At 48.3% G+C, this 27,023-nt stretch overlaps 1 protein-coding gene across 6 annotated transcripts in view; it reads left to right on the forward strand.

Moving 5' to 3' along the window:
* Positions 1–27,023, forward strand: part of REEP1 (receptor accessory protein 1) — a 93,790-nt gene that overhangs the window by 43,019 nt on the left and 23,748 nt on the right. For 4 of the 6 annotated variants that reach the window (XR_012502933.1, XM_074354436.1, XM_074354437.1 and 1 more), the window contains exons 2-6: positions 5,069–5,141; positions 12,599–12,675; positions 16,500–16,620; positions 19,008–19,121; positions 26,829–26,981. Coding sequence is in view for 5 of the 6 variants with exons in the window: in XM_074354436.1 (XP_074210537.1) it covers positions 5,069–5,141; positions 12,599–12,675; positions 16,500–16,620; positions 19,008–19,121; positions 26,829–26,981 (538 nt within the window). In the remaining variant the exon portion in view is untranslated. The remainder of the gene's footprint in view (positions 1–5,068; positions 5,142–12,598; positions 12,676–16,499; positions 16,621–19,007; positions 19,122–26,828; positions 26,982–27,023) is intronic. The other 2 variants (XM_074354438.1, XM_074354439.1) reach the window with 1 other exon arrangement.

Raw genomic sequence — 27,023 nt, forward strand, 5'->3', positions numbered from 1 at the left:
TCTAACTTTAAAAACTCACAATACCACCAAAAAACAAAACAAAACAAAACAAAACAAAACAAAACCCTGAAGTACTTAAAAATAAAGAAAACAAAACATGTCCAAGATCTTTATAGAGAAATGTATAACCTATCATGGAAAGACATTAAAGAAGACATAAATCAATGGAAGAGACCATGCTCATGGAGAGAAAAGCTCATAAAGATGGCAAGTCTTCCCAAGTAAATCCACAAACTCAGTGTACTTCCAGTCAAAATTCAGATAAGGTTTTTCATGGAGCTCGACACGTTGTTATGAAATTGATACAGAAAAAAGAAAGTGCTAAGAATAAGGAAGATAATTTTAAGACTATCAGAACTTATCTTTCGGCTGTGGGAATTAAGACACCACGGTGCAGGCACGTATGATTAGTCGGTGGACCTGTGTAATGGAATGGATAGCTGAAAAGTGGGAAAATGGAAAGTGGAAAATACTGTCCGTTCCATGGTTTGCCTTAGCACCCGCGGTGCCCAGCTTGTAGCCGAGCCCTAGGCCAGCGACTGCTCCCCTGTGGGCTCCAGGGAACGGTGGGCAGTCCTCCTCAGTGACAGTGACAGTAACTGGTGTCACAGTAACCATCAATTCATGTGAGCAGGACCCCTCTTCCTTGGTCAGAAGTTGGTCAGCAGCTTTAGAGTTGCATTTTCCTGACATTGGCCAGTGGAGTAGGTGTATGGCCTTTGCCACTTTGGACCACCCCCCTCCCCAAACTCTTTTCGGCGTATTTTCTGTCTTAGCAGTTTTTAAACTCTTGGGGCATATGCGGTGGTCAGACGAAGAGTCCAGGGCCCGAGGACTGAGAAACAGTGACCTAAACCAGGGTTTCTCCCCCTCAGCACTTCTGACGTGTGGACTGGATAGAGCTTTGTGGTTCTTTGTGGTTTGGGGCTGGCCTGTGTGTTTTGGATGTTTAGCTGCATCCCTGACCTCCACCTGCTAGATTCCAGTAGCGTTCTCTCCTTTGGGACAACCAAAGTGTTTCCAGACATTGCCCAGATGTCCCCCAGGCAACCAGATCACCCCCTGTTGGGGACCACTGCCTTAAAGGATGATGTTCATGTGAGACCCCTTGCCCCTTGTAGTCACTGCAGCTGTGGAGGAGGTGGGGGAGGCAACCCGGGGGAGGCCCCTGATTTGGAGCAAGAGGAGGAACGAAGGGCAGAGACAGGAAGAATGCAGCAGGTGGATAAACGGAAGCAGTAAGTTGGGGTGGGGGCTCCAGGTAGCAATAAATGGCAGTGGGCAGAGGGGAGGGTGGGTGCAGAGCTCGGAGGCTCTGAGGCACCGTGCGAGGCTCCGCTCGCAGAAGACTGGGAGGATGTGTTAGCTCGGAGCCCCGTCTCCTCTCTAGAGCGTGGCACTCAGGCCTTCCACCTTCCCGCTCTTGAGCTGACCTTGAGTGCTTATGTCGCTTTAGACACTCCTAAGAACTCTGCCGCTTTCCTCTTGATCTTGTAGAGAGAGTCATGTGAACCTCTCAAGTGGGCCGAGTTCCTTGGGGAGAGATTGCCGCTGTTTGGCACTTACTCACTCATCAGGCGTCTGTCGAGAAGCCACTCGGGCGGGGTGTAGGGAGCCCCACCCGTCACCCAGGCCTGGGTGGTCTGACTAACTCAGCCAGCTCAGGCAGCCCTGGGGGAGGAAAGCCAGCCTGTTGTCAAGCTGCGTAGCTCTGCTTCTGGCCGTCGTGTCCCTTTGAGCCTCGGTGTCCTAGTCTGTGAAATGGAGTGGTAAGAATTCTTATCCTATGTGGGTGTTGAGAGGATTGAGAGGATTAACAGGATGTGTACAGTGCCTGGCATTAGTGAGCGCTCGATGGCATTCATGTCATTGATTTTAGTGTTTTATTATGATAACAGGGCCGTAACTGACTTAACCAGCATCAGGAAAATTCTGAGGGGCGAGTGATCAAAGACTCCCAGAAGTGGCTCTTTTGAGATGGGTCTTAAAGGATTGGTGGAACTTTATCCGGGAAAAGAAGTGTGGGGCTGTGGGAAGATCTTGTGCTAAGATTCAGGCAGAAGGAAGAGCAGGCAGGAAGTCACAGATTGTGAGCGTGTGAGCATGGCTTTTTGGGGGGGTAGGAGGCCAGCTACTGGCCGGGAGCTGGAGCCGAGGGAGGGGTGGGCCGGGAGGCCGGCAAGGAAGGCAGTGGGGCCGGTGGAGAAGGGCCTTGCCGTGGGGACTTGGTCTGAATGGACGTAAATCCCAAGCCTTTGGCTTGGACCTACTTCATTTGTCACTTCTTTTCTCCAAAACAGATTTAGAAGAACGTGCCCTTTTCATCCCATCCTCCCTCCGCTGGGCAGTGAAATGCTAAGTGTGCTCCCTAACACGCCAGCATTACTGAGCTTTTAGAGTCTGAAAAGCAAATTCATCTCGCTGTCCCTGTGCTGTCACGCGGGAGCCAGGGAGGGGGACGCTGGTGGCCACTTCACATTGGAGTCCAGCTGATGGACGGAGCACAGACCTCCCTGGTCGGGTGCCCAGGAGGCTTCCCACCTCGGTGACCACTCAGTGGGTGTCGCTGCCTGTGGGGTTCACAGAGGAGCAGAAGGAGCGGACCAGTGGGCTGTCCGGTCAAGATGCGCTTTCCACCTGTCTCTCTTCTGCTGCTTCACGTGCTGCCTCAGGGCAGGGGCTGGACACCTTCCTGGCAGACGTGGCTAATAACCAATGTATCCGTGCCAAGCGGGGAGTGTTTACTTCTCTGGAGCCTGTGGCCTCATGCCTGAGGCTTTGCTGAGTCAGCCCGGTGCCGTCTGGCATCCCCCTCGCTGCTGAGACCTCAGTCCCCAGGTCATGAGTATCCCCTGGATGGCTCTGACCTTTGCTGCACCGGTCTCTGAAACCTCCCTGAGAGAACACATACTTCCTAAGCACTTGCCAGGCCCAGGGGGTGGGGTTACACGAGAGAGGCAGACACCATCCTTGGCTTCCTGGAGTCTTGTGGGACAGACGGACGTTGAATAAAAGCAGTATGGATAAGGACTAAGAAGGGGGACAGTCCAGGGAGTGGCAGTGAAGAATGGGGAGGAACCTAACCTTCTGGGGGTGCGGAGGTCAGGAAAGGCCTCATGGAGGAAGAAGACTCTCCCTGGTATCTGAGAATGTTTAGGGGGAGGACACGGTGGGGCGGCTGGGGAGATGTCTCTCTCCAAGCTGGCTTCTGACCGAACCCCATGGGCTTCCCCAGGCTGTGTCCGCCTCGGCCTGTGTGTGTCTTTGGCTCTGTTGCCACCCCTCTCTTTCTTAAATTTCTTGCTTCCTTTCAGACTAGCCTTTTGCCCCCTTAGTTGGCTTCTCTTGCTCCCCAGACATAATCCCGGCCTTCCTGGAGGATGGCCTTGCTCTCTGAGGCAGCAGACGCGGCAGTAAGGAGCCAGGCTCTCAGAGGCCAGCTGGCTGGGTCCCAGCCCCCGTATTCCACCCCTTAATGGTCGTGGAACTAGAAAAGCGCAGACTAACCACTCCACGTGTTGGCGTCCTGTCCAGAGGTGAGGTTCCCATTCCCAAGGCCGTCTGAGGACGGAGGTCGTGCCTGCAAACTGCTTAGCGCAGGGCCGGTGTCAGGCAAGGTTACAAAACCCTCTCCCCTTCCATTCTAGCACCAGAAACAGACTTGCTTCAGTTAGTTTTCTGTTTTTCCCTGGAAGTCTGATCAATGTGAAATGTCAAGGTGTTACCAGGCCACAACGCTCACGGTAAAGCTGACCCTGCTTGGTCAGTTGCATCTGGACTGGGGAGTTCTCTGCACGGCCTCCCTGATGAGGAAGCCATGGCTTTGGGCTCCCCGAGGGTGGTGTCTCCTTGAGGGACCCTGGAAGCTCTGTCTGTTGGGCTGTCACAGGAGATTTTGGTTCCTTTGGGGCTGGGGCTGGGGCAGCTTGCACTGGAATTGACACCTGGGTGTGACCTCATCTGTCAGGTGAAAGGATTTAACCCTTCCAGCTCCAACATTTCATCCATTCACTCATTTAAAAATATCCACTGAGAGCCTCCTATGTGGATGGTGCTGGGAACACACTGTGGAACAAAACATCCATTCTGTGCCCTGAGTTCACTTACATTCCAATGGGGAGATGCTGTCAATCAAAGTATCACCCAGGTAATAATAAAAGAGCACCCTGATCATAGATACAGCATGCTCCGAGAGTCTGGAGGGGAGATTTGACCTAGTTGGCGAGGTCAGGGAAGGCTTCCATGAAGAAGTCACGATGGAGCGGGGATCTGATGGATCAAGAGGCACCAGCCAAAGAAAGGGGAGGGGAGATTCCAGAAGGAGAGACAGCATAGGCCGAGGCTTTGTGGGGGGGATGGTGCAAGGTGGGGAGAATGAGGGCAGACAGAGGTGTGCCACGCGCCATGCAGGTCCTCAGGGGCAAGGCTGAGAGGCTGCTTAATGGCCTAGTGCGGCCCCGGCGTGCTGGGACAGTGAGAGCTGATGCCCAGTCATGCTGGTGTCATTATTTTTGCTTCTTCATCTTCAGAGCAGTGAGAAGCAGGTTAATGCAAGGTGGGGATGGACGTGTGTGGTGGGAGGAGGGGTTGGCCTGATTGGATTTACAATTTGAAAAGCTGATTCTGGCTGCAAGATGGTGAAATTAAGTCAGAGGGAGGTGAAATTTGAAGCAATTTGGAGTGACACGGTTTTGATGGAGAAGGAAGCCCAAGGTGTGGGTGGGACTTAGAGCATCGGATGGGGATTAGCAGCAGGGAGGAACATTTGGCCTTTAATTTCAAGGGGTCTTGGCTGCTCAGCTTGGCTTCCATGACCCCTAACCACCCTCCTCTGTTGCCAGACACAGATTGAAGGAAGGTGTGTGTAGAGCTGTATCAGGAGATAGAGGTTGCTAAGTGCGTCCAAGCCGTGAGCAGAAAAACCTTCAGGGCATTCAGAAAGATAAATCAAGCCCCAAGCACCGTTTTCTGTAGCTTGGAGAATGCTTCCGGCATTGAAGATGACAGTTTTTTCCATCAAATAGGATGAATGAAAATCACATTTCTTTTTTTTTCCCCTTCCCTCTAGGCTTATATTTGGCACCCTTTACCCTGCGTATTATTCCTACAAGGCTGTGAAATCAAAGGACATTAAAGAATATGTAAGTAGCACTTTTTTTAGGGGGGCTGTGATGGGGTTGGGGGGATGCCCTCGTTGGGGGCACTGGGAGCAGGGCAGAGGAGGCCCTTCATGACTCTTCTCTTGTGAGACCTGCCTGGTGTGACCCAGGAGTCCTCTCCCGTCTAGACCTCCTCTTCAGAACTAGTGGAGGGGAAGAAAGCAGGTGTATGACAGGAGAAAGTGGCACCTGGAATTGGAGACCCCCCACCCCAAGTCGGCCACATGCCACTGTATGGCCTTAGAAGAGCAAGTCCATCTGCTGAGCCTCAGTTTCCTTGCCTGGAACATGCTGTGTAGACCATAAAGCAGCGTTACAGGGAGATGCACTGACACCGGGGGCAGGAGCACGGGTCCCAGAGTCCAGCAGACCTGGTTCAGCTCCTGGCCCTGCAGCTCAGCCCTGATCCCCATTCCAGTTCTGTGATTTGAATACCCCACAGCGTAAGCCCGGTTGCTTTATAAGCTTTTAGAGGGCAGGGGCTATCATCATCCTATGACTGTTGCCAGCAGCACCTAGCAGAGGGCCAAACACACGGGAAGGTGGTCAGGAGTGCTTACTGGCTGGAGGATTGTGTTACTGTTGGGTGATTTGGGTGCCCCAGTCACGGCCCTAAACATTCTGGGCCCTGCTTAGGCAAGAGAACCATCAAACCACCCCTGATTGACAAAGACCTGTGAGGGAGGGGATGACAGGGAGGGGGATGGTGGGGGAGGGGGACGGCAGGGAGGGGGTTGGTGGAGGAGGGACACTCCTCCCGCTGTGGGACAGAATCCCAGGTCAAAGTACAAAGGATATAGATTTTGTCATCAAGAGACTGAAGTCAAGTCCTGGCTCTGACATTTGATTGATGCAATGCTGGACAAGAATCTGAACTTCCAGGAGCCTCAGATTCCTCATCTGAGCGGTGGGTGGGTACCAGCAATCCTAGACCCTAGTGTTGTGGGGGCAAAGGGTCTTTGCTCTCCTTCTTTTACTCAGAGGAGGTCCCTTGGTAAGTTAGGCACAGGGAAAGACATCATTCGGAGGAGGTTTGGAAGTCGTCTTTTTCTCAGATTTCCCAGGATGTCTCTAGGATGAAACCAGCCACCTCTAGATCAGTTCAGACAGAGCCCCCACCCACCCACTCTCTTAGTTTCCCAGAACTGCTTTCCTGGCTGGCATCTGCTCCCAAGCAGGGGATCCAGGCAGGGCGTGCTCTCTGGAGGCTGGGTCCCCGGTACAAATCTGTGAAGGAAACTCAGAGTGTGAACTATAAATAGTGGTTAAGTTGCAGGCGCAGAGCCTCATGGTTCCTAATTACTTGGCCCAGGGGAAAGCCCCGGGCAGCCTCTTCCAAGTCTCCATTTCCCGGACCCCTTCCAGCCTAGGACTCGGGGAGGCTGTGCCAAGGAAGGAGGCAAAACCAGGGTCACCGCAGTTCAAGGTCTGATCCTCCACTTTGCAGGGGTGGAAGCTCAATTCTGTCCGCTCATCCAGGAGAGATGAAACCCTGGTGAATTATTTCGTTCCAACTAAACTCACAGGAGCCTGGTTTATGACTAGAATGGAAATTCATTAATTTAACGTGAAAAATATAACTGACAAGCAGAGCAGCTGTTTGTGTTGGCGGCGAGCACGTGCTTTTCCCAGGAGGGAAGGCATGGATTAAGATTAGATGGTTTCTCGGTGAAAATGGAGCTGGAAGAAAGGAGCCCGAGACCTGCCTCCTTTTTCTGCACTTTCTCCCACTGTCTTACGTGCGCGCTCACGCTCACTTCTTTCCCTCCTTTTGACCAACAGAGCCATTTGTCCAAGAGAGAAACCTGGGAACTTGCCTCAAATCCTGCCTCCCCCTCATCACCCACCCCTACCCCCACCCCTTCATCTCTATCCTCCTAATAATCTTTCAAACTAGATCTCTCCTATGCTGCCTCTCTCTTTGGTGAAGCTCCCATCATCCTTCCCTGGAATGTTGCAGTGGCCTCCTGTATTTGTTTTTTTTTTTTTTTTATTGCCACTGTAACAGTTTACCATGAACTTCATGGCTTAGAATAATGCGAATGTATTATCTCATGGCTGTGGTGGTCAGAAGTCAGGTGGGTCTCAGTGGGCTGAAATCAAGTGGGGCTGCATTCCTTTTGGAGACTGTAGGGGAGAATCCATTTCCTTTCCTTTTGCAGTTCCTGGAGGCCACCTGCATTCCTTGGCTCCAGCCTCCTCCTCCTCCACCTTCAGAGTCAGCAACGTTGCCTCTCTGACTGTTCTCCCATAGTCCCCTCTCCCTCTGCCCATAGCCGAGAAAGGTTCTCCACTTTTAAGGATTCATGGGATTACGTTGGGCCTGCCTGAATAAACCAGGATCATTTTCCCTTCTGAAAATCCTTAACTTAATAACTACAATGTCCCATTTGTCTCATAATGTAATATACTCACAGGTTCTAGGGGTTAGGGCAAGGACATTTGGGAGTTGCTGTTATTCTGCCTACCATCCCCCCAGCTGGTGCCTCTGCCTCTTGTCCCTCATCTCATGCCCTATTGTCTGCATAACTTCTACAAGCCTTTAAAAAAATGGAAATCTATTCATTTCACTCCGCCTGGGTCTTTTAATAGCTGCTAATCACCTGCCAGGTCAGGGCCAGACTCCCTTATACAGTGTTGGACCTTCTTGATCTTGCTCTTGGTACTTTCCAGCCACTCCCTGCAAGCTTTCTGTGCTCTTGATCTCAACACCCAAAGTGTGGTCTGTGGACCAGCATTAACAACATCACCTGGGAGCTAGTTAGAACTCTCATCTCAAGCCCTCCCCAGACCTCCTAAATGAAAATCAGCCTTTTAAACAAGATCCTCAATTTGAGAAGCACTGCTCTTGACGTTCACAGCTGTTTATGTCTTTCCAGACTTACTGTATCAGTCATGGTTTGTGGACAAAAACTTAAACAGAAAGGAGTTTATGGGAATTTGTAGAATTAACTAGGAGGCTGGGAGAAAGATACTCAGAAATTGGGGAGGATCCGAGAAGGCTGGGTGACAGCCAAGTTTATGCCACAGGAAGGGTCTGGTTAGGAAGCTGCTGTCTGTGTCACCACCATGGATCTGGCTGCCAGCTGCCCATGCCTTTGGAACAGTCCGTGAAGATTCAAAACCCTGAATAGGGGCATCTGATTTTTCCAAGCCTGGATAATAGGACATAAAGACCCATATGCTGGGAGATGCCCTCTGAATTAGAAGGCTTTGGATGCTGGTAGTTTAAAAACACACACACACACACACACGCGCGCACACAGACATACCTCAGAGACACCACGCGTTCTGTTTCAGACCACAGCTATAAAACGAATATCACCAAAAAGCAAGTCACACGAACTTTTTGGTTTCCCAGTGCATACAGAAGTTGTATTTACACTATACTGTAGTCTGTTAAGTATGCAATAGCATTATGTCTTTAAAAAACAATGTACATGACTTTATTAAAAAATAATGCTGCTGGGGAAATGGCCCAGTAGACTTGCTTAACACGGGGTAGCCACAAACCTTCAATTTGTAAAAAACTCAGTATCTGCAAAGTGCATTTTAAAAAAGCACAATAAAATGAGGTACATCTATATGAAAATATATAATGATTTTATATTACAGTTACTTCTTTGGCTGCACGACATCCGCATTCACTTCCTTACCCAGAGTTTGACTTAAAAAAAAAAAAACCTGCCAGTTCTGTACCATTCATTTACTTGCCAAATCCAAATTTCTTCGTCTGAGTCTGGGTCCAGAGCCAGGATCTCTGGCAGATTCCTCTCCTCCTCTAGCTCTGACAGGATCTAACCTTAATACTCAACACTAAAAATTAAATTGTCAAGTGAACCATCAGTGATGCATCCTACATACAATACTAGGGGAAGAAGGAAAATAAATAAAAATAAAATTAGTTAAAGTATTTTAATCTATACATAACACAGAAAGGAAGAAACTATAGCTAGAAGCTACAGTCCTTATTTATGCAAGTGGTCATGAATTCTTAGCTGGTATTTGTGTCTTTTGTTAAAAGATAATTTTAAAATGGATAAAAGCATGATTCTTGTACAAATATAAGATTAACACATGTTGAAATTTTTACTTAACTAATTAAATAACAAGGGAACCAGAAAGGTATTTGAAAAAAAAAAATGATTCAGAGGAGACTCCAAAGAACAGACACATATCAGCGATCAGGAATGATGAAATGAATTTGTTCATTGATATTCAAGTGCTTTCTTGGGAGGGTGGGGCCACTGGACCCAGTTGTACCTCCATTGGACAAAAACTCTTCTGCACCTCTGTGGACTAAATTATTTGCGTGCCAGTCGATGTTCTATCACTTACAAAGTTGCAGAATAGCTCAGAGACATTGTGAAACAAGACACCTGTAGAATGAAGACAATTCTTAATTAGGCTGCTCTGGACAGCACCTAGCGTCCCCAGGACACCCATTCCAAAGCCTTTCACAACTTTTCCTGTTCCCTCTTCCACCATCTAATTCATGCTCCCTGTGCCTTCCGCGTTAGTGAACAAGGTTTTTTCTCTGGGGGTGTGGCCTATGTCCACATTCCTGAGGAATCTGAGGCCTTAGTAGTGGGACCTCTATATGGTCGTAGTAATGATCCATTGACTTTTGCCTCTGAACAAGGCGATGCTAGGACATCCCCTAGAGGATCCTTAGCTCCCATCCACCCTCTTTCCTGCCGCATCGTGTGATAGCAGCTCTGGTTCCCCTGGATTGTCAGGATCAGTCACCCCATCAAAGCCCATAAGTCCATTTATTGTCTATTTCCTAGTGGCGTGGTGGTCTTGAAATGGCCAGGTGACCTTCTAGTCTCTGCTTATAGTTCATCGGAACCACTTTGTATCTCTGGTGGAAGCATCCATCCCTCAAGTACTAAAATTATTAAAAAGCAGAGCTCGAAGGTTTGAGGATGAGAAGCAGAAATGCTGTGAGTGGGTTAGGCCAGGGGTTCTCAAACTTAAATGTGCATGTGAATAAACAGAATTTTATTAAAAATGCAGATTCTGATCCATTAGCTCTGGAGTGGGGCCTGAGGTTCTGCATTTCTAATGAGCTTCTAGGTGATTCCAGTGATGCTGGTCCATGCACCACACTTTGAGCTGCAAGGAGCTGGCATTTGGCTTAATCATAGCAAAGAGCACCCCCCTTTCCTTGGTTCTTGAACCTCTGGATTCTGGCTAAGAGGCAGTACCGTATGTTGGTCACAGTTCAGAGAAGAAACTGCAACCTCACAGAATGCTGACTCCCACCTGGTTCTTCTGAACCGGCATTGTGTAAGGGCAACAGGGTGCGTGATAAAGATCAGTGACTCCCCCAAAGCATCAGCCTATTGTCTTACTTCTTTTGCTATTAAAGAGGGCCCTCGGTCAGAAACAATGTTGGCTGGGACACAGCAAGATGAAAAGAGCACTCACTGAGTCCACAGCTTGCTGTATGGCTGCCAGAAACATGGCAGTGGGAAAAGCAAGTGCCCATGCCCAGTAAATGAATTTTCCAGAAAAGACTCTGTGCTGCCCGTTTGATGAGGGAAGGGGCTTGGTTGGGTGAGCCTGCTCCCAGGAGGCTGGCTGGCGCTTTGAGATATGGTGCCATCCTAGAGATGCCCAGTCACTGCTGCTGGCAGCTCGGTCTCTTAGCAGCGGTCCTGGCCAGGTTGGCCTCGGCAAGAGGGGTCCACATTGCCGAGCTCACATGCCACCTCTGTCACTTCCACGTGACCACTGGTACGTGAGCCCATTGAACATGCAACATCATGCCTGAGATAAAAGGCTAGCAGACATCCACAGGGCTGGTCATCTCATCCACTTGATTACCAAGAGCCTCCTCTGCTGCCGGGACCCTTTGGTAAGAATTAGCATCTGCATCCCATGGGCCCATTCACATAATTCCTGAACCACCTCAACACCACTCAGTCTTGTCCTTTCCAAGTACCTTGTCATCTAGCCAATTTAAGCTGATATCTGAGGGCTGAAATCTGGAGGCAAAGGAAGATGCTCTGTTCAGGGAACTGGAAGAGATTCATTCTAACTGGAGTGGAAAATTCAAGAAGGTGTGAGTGAGGAGGAGCACTTGTGATGGAGATAATTAGTGTCTAGTTTATGCCAGGAATAGTAAGCCAATTTAAGGAATTTGGGGCTTATTTTAACAACAATAAGGAACTAGTGAAGGCTTTAAGGTAGGAAGGAGAGTTATCAAATTTGGGTTTAAGAGGATCACTCTGACTGGAGTGGAGGACAGACTGGGAAGGGAGCAGAAGTACCGAGACCAAGCTAAAGGCTGCAGTTCTGTTCTAGATAGGGGATGTTGGTGGTCTGAAATAACGGCAGAGAGATGGAGAAAATAAGACAGACTTAAGAGAAATAAGAAGGTGCAAGTAACAGGACTTGGTGATTGGTTGGCTGTGTTAGGTGATGAATGCAGTTTCCTCCAGGGAGAGTGTCTAGTCTAGAGTTAGAAGAGAATGTTAAGAACAAAGCTCCAGGGAGGAATTGATGCAGAAAGAGGGAAACCGGGACAGTTGTGGTGGTGGGAGGAGCTTTTCAGGAAGTGATGGTTTCACATCCAGCTGGAAAGTCAAGCAAGTCAAGTGAAACACTGACAAAGGGTCGCCTAAACCCTCTTGCCATATGTTACAAAGTGGAAACCCCAGTGAGGGCAGTTTTGATGTGACATAGAGGCCGAGCACTAAGTGAGGGGTGAAGTAGACACTGCAGGTATGGATGACTCACTGAAGAAGTTTGTAGCTAAGGGTTGTGTCAAAGAAAAACGTTTTTATTGTCATTGTCATCTTCTTTTGTTTTTAACTGAAGATACTAGGGCATGGTTTGAATACTAAAAAGAAAAAGCCTACCGAGAGGGAATTCAGGCTCCTGGCAGTGTACCTGGGTACCAGCGTTGGGAATTTCTGGATCCTGGGCCCCAGTATGCCACGGACTTTACGACTGGACAAGAACTTGCTGGCTCCCTGCTAAGGAGTCCATTCTGCAGATAACCTCGGCAGCATGTAGTATCTCATAGAGCATTTTCTTTTGATGGACTGAGCCAGTCTTTTTCTAAATAGAGAAGGCCTCTAATTATTCTACCAGGCCACATGTTTCGGAGTCACAAAGACAATGGAAATTCACCAGACAATGGAAATTCACTGCCTTCATTTCTGAGAGATATTTTTGCTGAGTATAGAATTTTAGATTGACACTTTTTTCTTTTAGCACTGGGCCTGGGTCAGTTGTGGAAACAGCCTGTTTGCCTCCAGCCCCAAGGTCTGGAGTGGACCTGGGGGAGGACAGGGGAGGGGGTTACCAGTGCACACCCCACTGCCTGGACACGCCTCAGCAGGCACTGTCGGCACCTCTTCTCTTGAAGTTGGCGGCCATTCATCCCTGACCTTTTCTGCTAGCTTTGTTGCATTCTCTTTCAACAGGTCAAATGGATGATGTACTGGATTATATTTGCACTTTTCACCACAGCAGAGACGTTCACTGACATCTTCCTTTGCTGGTAAGTACTCCAGGAATTGGAACTTTTCCAGGGAAGGCATTGCATGGCGCCAGGGGAGAGGTGGCAGGAGTCTGAAAGTGGTCTCAAACCCTGCTTCAGCACAGAGGAGCAGGGCACGGATGCTAACTGGAACATTTTTAGTCAATTAGCCTTTAAATTTGTTCTTCATGTAAATATTTATTGAATGACTTTCTAAGAGTGGCTGTTGTTCTTATAATGATAACGGTGATGGGCAAGATCAACACAGTTCCTCGATTAACAAAGTCAGTAAAGAAACATTCATATTTTTTTTAAAAAAAAGGAAAGAAAGAAACAATATGCAAAAGTGCAATAAAACTGCTTCCCTCCTACACCTTTTACTCTCACCGTAACTACTTTTCACAGCTGTATTATATACCTTTAAAAATGTATGTGTCAGTATATGTACACACATATACACGTGCTTTACCTTTTTTTTGAAACAATAATACTATAGTATTATACCTCATAGTTCTCACTTTGTTTCTCAGATTTATTTTTGAAAGACTTTCACATAAGCATAAATAGATCTACTTTTTTTTTCTATTTATTTTATTGAAGTACAGTTGATTTACAATATTATGTTAGTTTCTGGTATACAGCAAAATGATTCAATATATATATACACATATATATTCTTTTTCATATTCTTTTCCATTGTGGTTTATTACCAGATATTGAATATAGTTCCCTGTGCTATACGGTTGGACCTTATTGTTTATCTATTTTATATGTAATAATTTGTATCTGCTAATCTCAGACTCCTAATTTATCTCTCCTCCATCCCGTTCCCCCTTTGGTAACCATAAGTTTGTTTTCTGTGTCTGTGAGTCTCTTTCTGTTTTGTAAATAAGTTCATTTGTGTCCTATTTTAGACCACATATAAGTGGTATCATATGACCATATGCTGCTCGAAAATCAATCCTTGAGAGGCAAGTATTGGTAGAAACAGAAAACGTTCCTTTTAATCAGAAAGCCAGCGTTCTGGGGAGAAGACAGACTCACAGCCTAAGTCCAACTCCAAAAATTCTGCTCAGCCATGAGTTTTAAAGGGAAAAGGAGAAGTAATCTCAGTTAATTGCTGAGATAGGTGATGAGACTCACAGCCAGCAAGTGCAGGCTTGTCAGCGCCTCGTGATCTTTTTTTAGGTGCTATCTCGTTCACACAGTTTGTTTGCGAGATTACTGAAGGCAAAGCTAGGGGAGAGATCCGGTCATCTGTTAATTACTTATTCTTCATTTTTACTTTTTCTTTTATCTATGGAAAGAACCAACAGATCAGGCAAAGTATTGTGTGATCAAAAGATTTGAAAGGTGGGCTTAGGCCGGAGATGAGTAGAGCATGGGGGTGCCTGGTTTCAGGTTAGTGACAATGTAGCTTTGCTAAAGTGACAAAAGGGGCCTCCCACAGCGAGCTCTTTCCTGCCAAAAGCTGCTTACAGTTATACACCCATATATGGCCATTAAGAAGAGTGAGGCTGTGGAGAGGAGAGTGTAGCTCAGTGGTAGAGCATGTGCTTAGCATGCACGAGGTCCTGGGTTCAATCCCCAGTACCTCCATTAAAGAAATAAATAAATAGGAGGAGGGTATAGCTCAGGGGTAGAGTGTATGCCTAGCATGCACGAGGTCCTGGGTTCAATCCCCGGTACCTCTGTCTGAAAAAACAAAACAAATAGATAAACCTAAAATTACCTCCCCCATTTAAAAAAAATAACGAGAAGAGTGAGGCCGCTCTCCATGCACCAGTATGAGATAATCTCCAAAGTGTACTGCTAATTGTGTGTGTGCGGTGGGGGGAGCAATCCCACATGATTGCATGTCTTATCCCTAGTCCACTTCTGGAGTGATGCGCAAGGACACATGGTGTTTGTGCTTTCCGAGGTGTTTGTGCTTTCCGAAGAGGGATGAGGGGTCCAGGATGGGAAGGAGACTTTTTGTTATGTGCTCTTTTGGAATTCTAGAATTTTACAAAATATGTACATGCATGACCTGTTTTTTAAAAAATACATCTTTCACATAATAAACAAAAAAGACACAGGGCGACAGGGTTTTCTGTGTATCTCGGGTTGATGCCGGAGCTTGCTGGAGTCACTTGCCCCTTGAGGCTGGCAAATCCTTGTTTTCAAGACAAAATTTCCTCCGTTGTTAATCAGCAGAATGTTCAGAGGTGGGAGAATCACACCTCAGTTCCTTCAGGCCCATCTGTTTTCTGGCTATGAAACAATAAACATTCTTGACATGAAAGTGTCCCTTAGTTGCTGAGGGAATGCTTGGGACAGGCCTGCAAGAAGCAGAAGGCAGCCGACTGGGAGCCTCAGTGGGGAAAGAAGGAGTTAGTGAGAGTTGAAGGCTCTGAAATGGCTTGGTAGAAATCGCTCTTTGTTTTTGCCTCCCTTATCAGGGAGGGGTCCTGGGAGGGGGTTGCTTTTCTGAGTCCTCAGACCAGCACAGGTGTCGTTTTCCCTCAGAGCATCATGTTTTAAGGATACCCGGGATTTGCTTTAATCAAGCCTCATAAGACACACACAGACATGACCTTCGTGAAGGAATACGTTTGTTATATTCACAGATCCTAGAGGCACAGCCTGCCACTCGGGGCCACACAGGGAAGCCCGGGGCTAATCAGGAGGCAGAGGCAGGAAACGTGGGCAGGAGCCAGTACTGTGGTTTCCATGGGAGGGGAAGACTTTCCAGAGTTGGCAAGACCCCAAGATGTTAAAGCATCAGAATACAGAAAATGAAAAGACATGGTCAATACACATCAGGCCTGCCAAATACAGTTGCACAGGTTGTTCATAGCACAAGATATCTGGCCAAGGAGGCAAGTGGCGCTGAACTTCAGAAGAAGCCCCGTTTGTGAGCCATGTACTCGCAGGACTGCATCCAGTTGAAGGGCCTGGCTTTTTCTCACATGTACAAAGAAACCACACATGGGTTAGCAGAGGCCCATTATGGCATTTGTCTGAGGTTACTATTCTATCTTATTTGTGATTATTCGATCAATCTCTATTCCTCTGGACTGTCAGTTCCAAGGATGCCAGAATCTTGTCTATGTTCCCCATTAGACCGGAAGCTCCAAGAGCAGGGATGGGTTCTTTGCCCCTCCTGTCTCCTCGGTGCTCAGCGCCAGCTGAGGTGCCGGGTGTTTATGGGATGCAGAAATGAAAGGTTTGCAGGACTTTAAACTTCAGAATTGTATGCTGTCTGCACCCTGAACTCTTCTTTCTCTGGGCACCAAAAAGATCAGGATCTGTTTGCCTGCCAATATCCGTTTCCTGGGAAGCGTTGGGCTCCTGTCCCTGCCTCTTTAGGGACCAAGAAGACAGCCAAGAAGGGCAGGTTTTCATTCTCAGTCTGGAGATTTTTTATCAGCCCCCACCCTGCTATACATCCTCCAGGTGTTTGTGCCTTCTTGGTGTCGAGTGAAGAGTGAATGACCAGGTATTTGGGCACGGATGGATGTGGCATCTGGACCTGCAGGAGCCCCAGCTCCAACCAAAATGAGCTGAGCCTGGCAGGAGGCACCAGCTGTCATCAGGCAGGGGCGTAGGGTGACTGCTGGAGAGCCCTTGGGTTCCCGGCTTGCGGGGCCACAAAAGAAAACATCGACCAGCTTTCAGAAGAGGTCCTGGTCTTGTGCAGTGGAGGCGCACATGTGTGTGGACACACCTTCGCGGGAATCTGGGGGCCAGGTGGCCGTGCGCAGGCGGGAGAGGTGTCTGTGCCACCAGGACCCGTCTTTCACAGGCCCGGGGCCGTGTTGCTGAGAACCTAATGGAATGTGTATTTTCTCCTCTCTCTCCAGGTTTCCATTCTATTATGAACTAAAAATAGCATTTGTAGCCTGGCTGCTGTCTCCCTACACAAAAGGTTCCAGCCTCCTCTACAGGAAGTTTGTGCATCCCACGCTGTCTTCAAAAGAAAAGGTGATTTATGTCGCCCTGCTTTGCACTCCTTCCAGCGAGTGAAAAAATTTAACAAGTAATAAAAAAAAAAAAAAAGGGCAGATTGTGTTATCGCAGGAGACTCTCTGTTGACTCTTATTTACTCCCCACCCCAAAAAAATACTTTTAAAACTTAACATAAATAGGAAAATTGAAGCCCAGAGAGATTAAATGACTTGACCTTGGACCCAGATAGCTACTAACAGAGACTGGAATGTAGTATGTTTCTAGTGCAGTGTTTGCTTCATTGTTCAGTGATAAAATGTATGCTACCAGTGAAGCACCTGCTACTTTCGTGATGATCAGCCGATACGTATAAATGAGGATAGTTATAATTTTTTTCATCTGTCTACCTTTTGTGTCTATTTGCTTCAAAGTAACTCACAAACTTCCTTGAAATGAAAATGTAGATTTGTCTAACGTCAGAGATGGAAAAAATAAGACAAGGAGAAACTGCAGGAAGGGGGTCGACAATAACTAAGGATTTAAGGAGGAATTACAACTTTACCGCCTGAAAAGAAACTTAATTCTGAGCTACTTACAAGATAATGTCACTGTCTGTAAAATTATTTTTTGTTAAACATCTCTGCTGAATCTTATTCGCCAGATTTGCTTTCAGTGGATTGTTCCATTGTTTTGTTAAGATTTCATACAATAGTAGATGCAAAGACCATTAAAATTAACATGACCTCTGTCTTTTTTTGGGAGGGAGTGGTAATTCGATTTATTTATTTATTTTTTAACAGAGGCACTGGGGATCGAACCCAGGACCTCATGCATGCAAAGTAAGCGCTCTACCACTGACCTATACCCTCCCTAACCTCTGTCTTATTAATTTGTTTGGTAACTCCTTTTTTTTTATGCAATCCAGTCTATGTAACATTTCTTTAAAATCAAATTGTAAATATACAAAAAAAAAAAAAACAAAGCAACAACAATAAACCTACCCCTAACCAAAAAGCAGCAACAAAAAAACTGGGCAGATACAATATTTGTTTTCTGAGATCTTAAACATGTTTGCACATCATCCATTTCCACTAGGTCTTCTTAATGACCCACAAACGTCACCGTACATAGTATACATAGTTCCTTCTTTTGACTTATTATCTTAGAGTAAGTTCTTAAGAGTGGGATTATTGGGTCCAACATTGTATGATTCGTTACTGATACTAAATGACTTTCTAAACCAATTGTGTGGTACGATTCTATGGCATGAATTAGGAGCTCTCTAGGTGGCTTGATGCATTCATGTCTATTGGTTCTGCAAGTTGCATACTTTGGATTTCTAGGGGAAGGCGTTGGTCTGTCAGTGAGATAGGCAGGCGACCGTGGACATTTCTGAGACTCCATTTAGGAACTAGAACGCAACCCTTCCTGTCTCAGAGGGTGGATTTTGAGGAATGGTACTCCCTGTCCTGACCTGGTTATCAAATCTCTACTCTTTCTACTTCCTTTTCTCTGAACACTGGACTCACCCTGAGCCACCAGTGTAATTTCCTCTGAAGGGCAGGTGTCTGACTCTTAAGAGCTGCCAAGAATCATTTCCAGGGTCAGTCTGGGGTGACAGTGAAAACTTCCTTGTGACTTTCCCAGGAGGCTGGAACAAGGATTGATCAGGGGGCTGACTGCCCACCTGCGCACCTCAAATCGAAGATGTGCTGAACTTCAAGGGACACAGGGCCGAGCATCACTGACTGACTGAGGCCTGAAATGAGCTCTGTGATTACAAAACAGCTGTTTCCTTAAAACAGTGACAATGACAAGACAGCCCCACCTAAACAAACAAAAAGAATAAGCCAGAGGTGATCCACATTTGAACTATTTCAGTACTTTTACTTGATTTGGGTCCCTGAAGTAGACTTCAGCCCTCTTTCCCACCTCACCTTTACCTTGTGGTATGATGCTGGATGACTTCTGATTTCTGCTTTTATTTTATTTTCTGTAAAATATCTTCCCTAGCGACAAAAATAACACCTATCTCTTCCTGCATGCTAATCCCGACCATCGATACACACATGGGAAGGGATGTGGAGCATGAAATACCTATAGAATAGTAGAATTTAGAGCTGACCCCCTTGAAACAGGGAAGATGACGGAGGTTCTCGGTGACTGAAAGCAGCCCCTGTGTCAGATGCTTTCCTGGAATGATCACATGTAATCCTCACTGTGCTCCCCGGGTTAGGTGCACTGTCCTCATTTTTCAGAAGACAGAACTGTGTGTAGAGGCTAAATACTGGCCCAGGCGGTGGCCGTGCCAGCGAGAATCGGTGGTCAGGCAAGCTGCCAAGCTCAGTGCTGAGGAGAAGTGAGAAAGACAGGGATTTATTTGAACCTTCCAACTCAGTGTGCCTCTGTTTTCCCTTTGACAGGAAATCGATGATTGCCTGGTCCAAGCAAAAGACCGGAGTTACGACGCCCTTGTGCACTTCGGGAAGCGAGGCTTGAACGTGGCAGCCACCGCGGCAGTGATGGCTGCTTCCAAGGTACCGTGCCGGGGGGACCTGACCGCCATGGCTGCAGCTTGCACAGGGACAGGCTAAGGAACAATCAGGGGTTCTGCCTCCTTTCCATCAGTGAAAATCTGATGGAAAAAATGGTGAATCTTGCCCCCAGAAAACCGTGTGCAGGCGCACATACACACACATGACTTGGGCAGTGGTAGGAGGCTCCCAGAGCCCCTGAATCTCATCTGTGAGTCTCATGTTAAGAACTAAATTCCTTGGAGCTTAAGCCGGGACCAAGAGAAGAGAGAAACAGAGGGAGGGAGCTCTTCCCTGCAGCTTCCCAGGGTGCACTGGGAGTCACCTAAGCAGACAAGGGGCAGAGACGACCCGAGTGAGTGGGTGGACTCCACGCTTGCGTGACCCAGCAGATCCAGGGGAAGGAAGCCAGGGTCCCAGGAGAAGACGAGTGGTTCGAACGTGGAGGGCAGTGATGTGTGTAGCAGCAGTGCCTAGAGGCAGAGGAGGCTTGAAATAAACACTGGTCTGGCAAGATATTGTGATGTAAGCGATTACTTCCTTCTCGTTTCCACCCAGCCCTGTTCAAAGGGTCCTCTGTGATCCTTCCTTCCCGGCTTCTTCTCACGTCACATTCTCCTTGTCGCTGTGTCGGTTTCTCATTATGTGCTCAGCCCTGAAAAATTAAATTGAGCATCGTTTACTCTCAGAGCAGAGTCAGCAGACTGCCGTTGTGTTTGCTGGTGACAGCCACTTCCCCCAAGTCCAAATGTGGAGTGGGGGTCTGCAGTGTGGGGGGTGGAGGAAAGGCAGTTATGCTAATGTTTGGGAAGACACAGTAGTTGGGGGGGGCGAGCTGTATCAGCAAGGAAGAGCTATGAGTTCTGGATGGTGGTGTGAGGGTTTTGGGCAAAGAGCGGGTAGAGCTGTGAAAGGGTTTGGAAGAGGACGGTTAATACAGATCTTGGTGCTCTGTGGGCTTCGAATGGATGGTGGGATGGGGGGTGCCGACAGCCAGCTGGGTCAGGGAACCGAGCTGGGTTTTCTGGGCCCTGAACCAGAGAAAGGCACGTTCAGAGCATTTCTGGGAGAGAGACTTAGCATACGGGGCTGAGTGTTCTACCAAAGTCGAGGAGTTCTGTAGACAAAGGCTGAGGGAGAGACTGGAGAACCAAAAGGGAGTAATTGCTACTTCAGAGAGGGCCAGCGCCTTCTGTAGCGCAGAACCACAGTGAAGGGTCCCGCTGGTACCCGGAGGGCCCCTGCCCATCTTACTACGATAGTTTCCGACAAGGCATTGGATCCCAGTGAGAGTCGTTGGAGGGGAAGTTCCACTTTGGTGTCCGAAGGAGATGTGTCAGGATTTACAAAGAGCAGTGAATTCCAAGATCCTTCTGTTTGAGATACAGTCGTTTTATGCTTTTGTGTTTAAGCTGAAAGAAAAGAGAACTCAGAATTTGCTGAATTATGAGTTCGTCAGGCCAGCTTGGCCACACGAAGCTGCAGAAGCCTTCTCTCAGGCGCCTCTCTCCACCCCCATCGTCTCTGCTTCTGCTGCTGAAGGAGGACGGTTACTGCTCTCTTCTCAGCTCAGTCATAGAGCATCAGTGTGGGGTGCTCACAGGGTGGCTCGGTGCGGGTCACCTGGCCACACAGCAGCCGCATGTGTAAAGTTTATTCTGATGGCAATTCCGTAGGGCCATCCTTTTCCAGATCTGCCTCCAGCCAGAGCCTCCAGAGTCTTAATGCCATCCTGGCCAGTCACCGCCAGCCCTTCAGACCCCCAGGGAAGCCCGTGGGCCCGGGCCTCCCTCCAGGCCCCTTATAACAACTAACCTGAAGGAAGCTCCACACAGTCTGAAGCTTGCCTCCAAAAGTAACTGCTCATTAGCTCTTCCTAGTGGGACTCAAGTCAGGAGGGACGCCTGCTTCCTGCTGAGTTTGGTTTCAGATGAGAAAAATGTTCTGCCTTGTAGGGCCTTCGCTTTTCCTCTCTAAATATCTTTTGAGAGAAAATACTCCTCTCCCCAAAATAATGCCCTCTATTTTTTAAACAGATGTGTGCTTTAAAAAAGGAGAAGTAAAATTCAATCTGGCTGGGGGGTGGGGATAGGGGGGAGATCAGTGGTTTCCATGGCAACAATAGATCACTCCAGGCAGTGGTCAAAGGACGATGACTCACCAGTGAGTTCAAATCTGGCTCGAGTGTCCAAACCACCTGGGAAGGTTGGTTTTTCATTTTTAAATAGATTCTCAGATGTACTGAATCAGAATCTCAGGCAGTGGGGCCCTCGAATCTCTGTTTTTAACAAGTTCCCCAGATGATTTTTAAGCAGCCGGGGTAAGGGTCCGGGTCACAGCCTGAGGCCCCATCCAGAACCACAAACCACAGGTGATTAGGGTTAAAACAGCTAACTTCTTTAACATGCCTGGCATGCAAATTTAGCTCCTGAGAAGCTTTAACCTTGAGAATGAGAAAGCTGAGCCCAGAACGACATTGCTGATTACCCCAGGGGAACAAAGTAATTTTGTGAAAACAAGATACCCTGCAGAGGGTGACCATATACTATAATGCATAAAGCGGGGCACATGTGAGAGTGAGAGGGCACTATGATTATCATGCTGGGACAGCAGGTGTCAACTAGGTCTGTTCCAAGCAAACTGGGATTTATGGTCCCCCTGCTCATGGCTCCGTTTTTCATCTCGTCTGTTCTGCCTGTCTCCTCCCAGGAAACACTCTCAACTTACAAATCAGTTCTCACTCTAAATGTCTACTGCATTTAGCCAAACGGATGCAGGAGAGAGTGCATGGAGGTAACTGGAAGATTCTCTCTGAGGTCAGGCAGATTGCAAGGAGGCTGGGAGCAGGTGACTGGATGAGGGGGTCACTCCTTCCTCATCTGCTCTCCTGTCCTTTGATGACTCCTCAGGAGGAACCTGCAGAGCTTAACGGGAAGAATGCAAGAACTTTTGCCTACACTTGTAGTTAATTTGTTTGTTTTTCTTATAACTTTGAGCCCTGAGCCCTTTTGTTGCAGGACAGTGGGCCGCGAGAGGATGGTCCTGTCCCAGGTCTTGAGGGAGTCCATGGGATGGGCCGCCAAGTGAGGGTCCTTGGCTTCGTGCAGGAAAGAATTCAGGAGCCAGCAAAGTGGAAGCAAGTTTATTTAGAGAGATAAGACATTCCTTGGACAGAAAGGGAGAGCAGCCCTGGGGTGGGGGGATGGTTAGCTTTTATGGGCTGGGTAATTTCATATGCTAACAAGTGGGAGGATTATTTCAACTGTTTAGGGGCAGGGGTGGGGATTTCCAGGAATTGGGCCACAGCCTATTTTTTGGTCTTTTATGGTCAGCCTTGGAACTGTGGGCGTGACATTTAGCGTGCAAGTGTATTACAGTGAGGCTCAGGGTCTACTGGGAGTCGAATCTCCCGCCATCTGGGGCCTGCTTGGTTCTGACCACTTTGTATCGTACCCTCAACGGCTGTGTCGTCGTTTTGAAGGTTGTGCCCCGGCCCCTCTTCTCTCCCATCTCACTTTCTCTTAAAAAAAAAAAAAAAAAAAGTATTTGCAGGGTTTTGCATCATCATGAAGTAAGAAGAAACTTTGTAAACCATAGCATTGTACAAATATAAGTTGTTGTTAATGTCCATGTTTTATCTTAGAACTGGAAAAGCTAAAACAAAAAGTTGCACTTTGGGAATTTCTCCCCAGCCCACCCCTCAGTGTCCCCCAGGGTCCAATTCCTGTCCCTGGGAAGGGTTGATGCATCTTTTCGTTCAGTGAGAGCTGCTCTGCGTCCATCCTGGGGGACACACTTCTCTAGCACCTTCTTTCCGAGTGTCCCTAGTCTCTTGGCTGCTCCAAGCCTGGATATTGGCTGTTTCCTAGCCACTTATTCCACTGAGAGGGAAAACTGAGCCCCACATCTTTTCAAGACTAGAATTGGAAAACTCTCTCTTTTTAAAAATAATGCTCTGGACATTCATTAGTTAATAAGCAAAACACATTCTCACATGAAGAGGAATCATAGTGAGAAAAACCAATTGATTAAAAGTTTTGAAACTGTGAGGTGTCCGGGCCACCTTATTCCTCTTGAACTTGAACCGTGTCCTCGGTCTCTTCCCCCTGCCTAGTCCTCAGGCCTGGTAAACCTGTCTGGCTTTTTACTTGTCTCATAACTTGAAAAATAATGTGGTTTCACTTTGCCTGGACATCCTGTCCCTAGAACAGTGCCAGGGGTGCCAGGAATGCTATTAAAGTCCCCTGTTTACGACGGCGGCTCTGACAAAGCTGGCATTCTGTGGATCAGGGATGCTTCTTTACCCAGATTGCACATGGGTTTCTTTTCCTCCTTAGAATCTAGTATTTCCCATTAGATTGTGAGCTTCTGGCGATGAGTGGCTCTGGATTCTTTTCTTTTGTTTCTTGCTAAGGAAAAAAAAGCAAAACCAAACACTGCCAACTTATTTCGTGTTGTGCACTCATTAAACCCTGTTAATTGATCTGAAGAATAAACCTATTTAATGCCTCCAATCCTCCTCTGTCTAAAAATGGGAGCCACTTGCATGTGGCTATTTAAACTTAAACGAATTGAAATAAAGTAAGTTTTAAAATTCTGTTCCTCAGCCTTACTCAATTTCAAGTCTATGGCTGGCACAGGGATAGGATATTTCCACCATCGCAGAAAGTTCTCTTGGGCAGCACTGCCCCAAGCCCTCTGCTAAGGCTCCTGGGTTCTCCTCTGCCTTCTTCCTGCCTTCTCGTCTGCAGTGCTCTGCTTTGGCAAGGACCCCTCCTGTCCTCACCCAGCACTTTGGGACCTCTGTGCATGAGGTTCACTGGGAAGACAGGGAGATAGGGACTCAGCCTACAGCATCACCCATGGTGGAGCTTTCGTTTCTCCATCCTCTCTGGTCCAGCCCGCTTTCACACCATGACCTCCACTCGGCTGACTTGTCAGCCAAAACTTAGGCACTTTGTCTGCAATTACGGTCCGTGGCCTCCAGGATATAGCTAAGCCTTGGCTTTAGTCTTAGCATCCAAACAGCTAGGCACACTCACAGAGAGGTAAAGTATAGTGTTTCCCACTCGTTTTTAAACAATGCCCACTCAATTTTGTTTTAAAAATAAACTCTACAAAACAGTTCAGCATAGTTTCTACAAAAACTCCTCTCCCTTTGATCCTTATCTTTTACCCATCACTGCTTTATCTAAACCTCTTGCTTGAATAAAATACTGCTTTCAAACTACATGGAACGTGATTCTTGGAACCAGAAGCTCATTTGGGAAAGTTCACAAGCTTAGTGACCTGGGGCTTTTGACCAGACTGGAGTCATTTGCCTTTGCTTTCTCTCTAGCAAAAAAACAAAACAAAACAAAACAAAACACCCCTCAAAACCCCCAAACAAACAAAAACAAAAAAAACTACCTGTTTATGATTAATCAGCGAGCAGGCATTGATTTTCCTTTCATGAAACCTCCCTGTATCCTCTCATGCTTAGAAGGTATTTCCAAGGAAGAAGAAAAGACTGCTCTCCTTCCAGGTCCCCGTGTCTCCCTTCTCTGGCTTCACACCCCCATGTCTGCTGAATCCAAGTGGCTGAGGACTCCCGGAAGCCTCGTGCCTGTCCCTTCACCCCTCAGAGGGACATTTCCCAGCCTCTCTGCTAGCTTACATCAGGTTGGCCCTCTTCCTTCTGTTTTAGCCGAGGACTGTGTGACATAAAATTAATATTTAGAATTCACCGTGGCAACCCATTTGAAACACCAGGATGATCTAAATTGTTATGGACATCCCGCTGGAGAAGTTTGGAAGTCTTCCCCGGGCTCTGTTCTCCCAGACAGTCAGCTGACGTGGGGGTTTATTTCCACGACAAGCTTAAGCAGAACCAGGCCAGCCTTGACCACCGTGTTCTGGCCACACTCGCCTTTGTCACTCAGCGCCCTGTCCTTGTCCCAGTGTTTCTATTTGGAACGTCTTTAAAAGAAAAAACTTGAGAAGACTAATTTTGGGGAGAGGAGGTACAGCTCAGTGTCTAGAGTACATGCTTAGCATGCAGGAGGTCCTGGGTTCAATCCCTAGTGCCGCCATTAAAAAAAACAAAATTGAGAAGACGACCTGGAGCATCGCCTGGCCTCACCCCACTCTGTGGGGGGTGAGGGGGATTAGAATGAACAAGAGACTCGGCCTCACAAGTCAGCTGAAGAGGAAGGGCTGGACCTCAGGCGGACTCGCTGGTCAGATGTTCCCGCCCAGTCTCTGTTCCGAGCCAGCCTGTGGAGGTTATGTGGAGCGGGATGCACCAGGGGTCCCGCGGAAAGAGGAGCCTGCCCGCCTGCCTGACCTCTGAGAGGAGCCCGGCTGAACCTCGGAGTCTGCGAAAGCGTTTTCAGGATCTCCGGGAGCAGGAAGAGCCGTTTCTTGGCTGTGGTCCCCTGGTCCCTGGCTTCACTCTTGCTCCCTCCTCTCCTCCCCTCATGCCTCAGTGTTGGGTGGGATTCTCCAGGGCCCCGCCTTGCTCTCCTGTCCCTCCCAGGGCCATCTCATGCCGGCCCTCCCATTCACCTGTCACCCGATGCTCCTGGTTCCCAGGTGGGCTTCCCTGCCCAGCTCTCAAGGCCAGTGCTTCTGGCTCTGGTTTCTCCGAACATCTCAGTTCGTCTGAGTGGTGGACTTCTTGCACTCGGGGGCTGGGACAGCTGCTGCCTGTGGAGTCCCTCCTGCTGACCCCAGCCCCCACCACCTGGGTGCGGGCCTGACCTGGACGACCAGGCTCCGATCCGGTCTGCAAAGGCTCTTCTCATCTGTGCACAGTCCTTCCTCTGCGCAGCCCTGTCTCACCTCCCAGATCCCGCTCCTCACCTCCTCAGCAGCTCAGATCCGGCGGGGGGTTCCAAACCAGCCCTCCCTCCCTAGTTAGTGTTCCTTTCTGCCTCCCATTTAGGGCACTTCCCAGGAGGGAGGCTGGGAAATAGGTCTTTATTCCAGACGTCCATGTGCCCGGCTGCAACCAGTGGAAGGAAGGCAGAGCAGAGATCAGGGGCCAGTTCTCAGTGTGTGGCACACGGCGTATCCAGAACATTCTCATGACTCTAAAAATTCCTGCTTTCTTCACTTTGCTCACTACTCAGAAACCTCCAGTGGAGCGCTCATCAAAGTCCACGTTTAGGCAGCCGAAGTGTGGTTTTTCTAGACTTACCTCCCGCTCCTTGTGGCACCAGAGCCTCTTCTCAGACTGGTTGCGTCTCAGTTTCCTAGATGCGCCCCGGGGTTTCCACTCTCACACCTTGGCCATGCTCTCAGTCCCCTTGCTGGCCCAGCACCCTCCCCCTTTCTGATGATGATGCAGCCGTTGCCTTGCTCAAGGTGGAGCTCTCAGAGGGGCCTCCCCCGGGGGTTCCAGCCAACAGCCCTCTCTCTGTCCCCTGAACTTGTCATGTGTTTTTGTCATCTGTCATTTGCTGTCTTGTGCGCATTAGTGTCTCAATGCCCCAGCCAGACTGTGAGGTCCTGGGGAGCAGGAACTGTGTTGTGTTTCATATTCATCTTTGTTCCCCTGGCTGGACTCCACTTGGAGCTTCGTGAACTCTCCATCAGTGTCGGCTGCGAATGAATGAATGAAGTGAGTGGGTCAGTGAGTGAGTGTAGGAGGCCAGGGCAGCATGGCGCCCTAGAACCCATCCTGTAGGCTTGGTGCCCATGGCTTTTTTTTCTTTTCCCCTTCATCAGGTGGCTCGACTCTTTCCTTTTGTCTCCTCTTTGGACCTCAGAGAAGGGCAGGTAACCCCGTTGAGAGGTGTGACTAACTCCAAACTGATCCAGCCGGGGAGAGAGGCCAGCAGCCACCTCTGCCCACCAGCACATGGTCTGGATCGGAGCCAGGTGTCTCTCCTGCCAACACCTGTGTGTGTTTACGTGTGTGTT

The sequence above is a fragment of the Camelus bactrianus genome, chromosome 28 (genome assembly GCF_048773025.1).
Source record: "Camelus bactrianus isolate YW-2024 breed Bactrian camel chromosome 28, ASM4877302v1, whole genome shotgun sequence".
Taxonomy (NCBI): Eukaryota; Metazoa; Chordata; class Mammalia; order Artiodactyla; family Camelidae; genus Camelus; species Camelus bactrianus.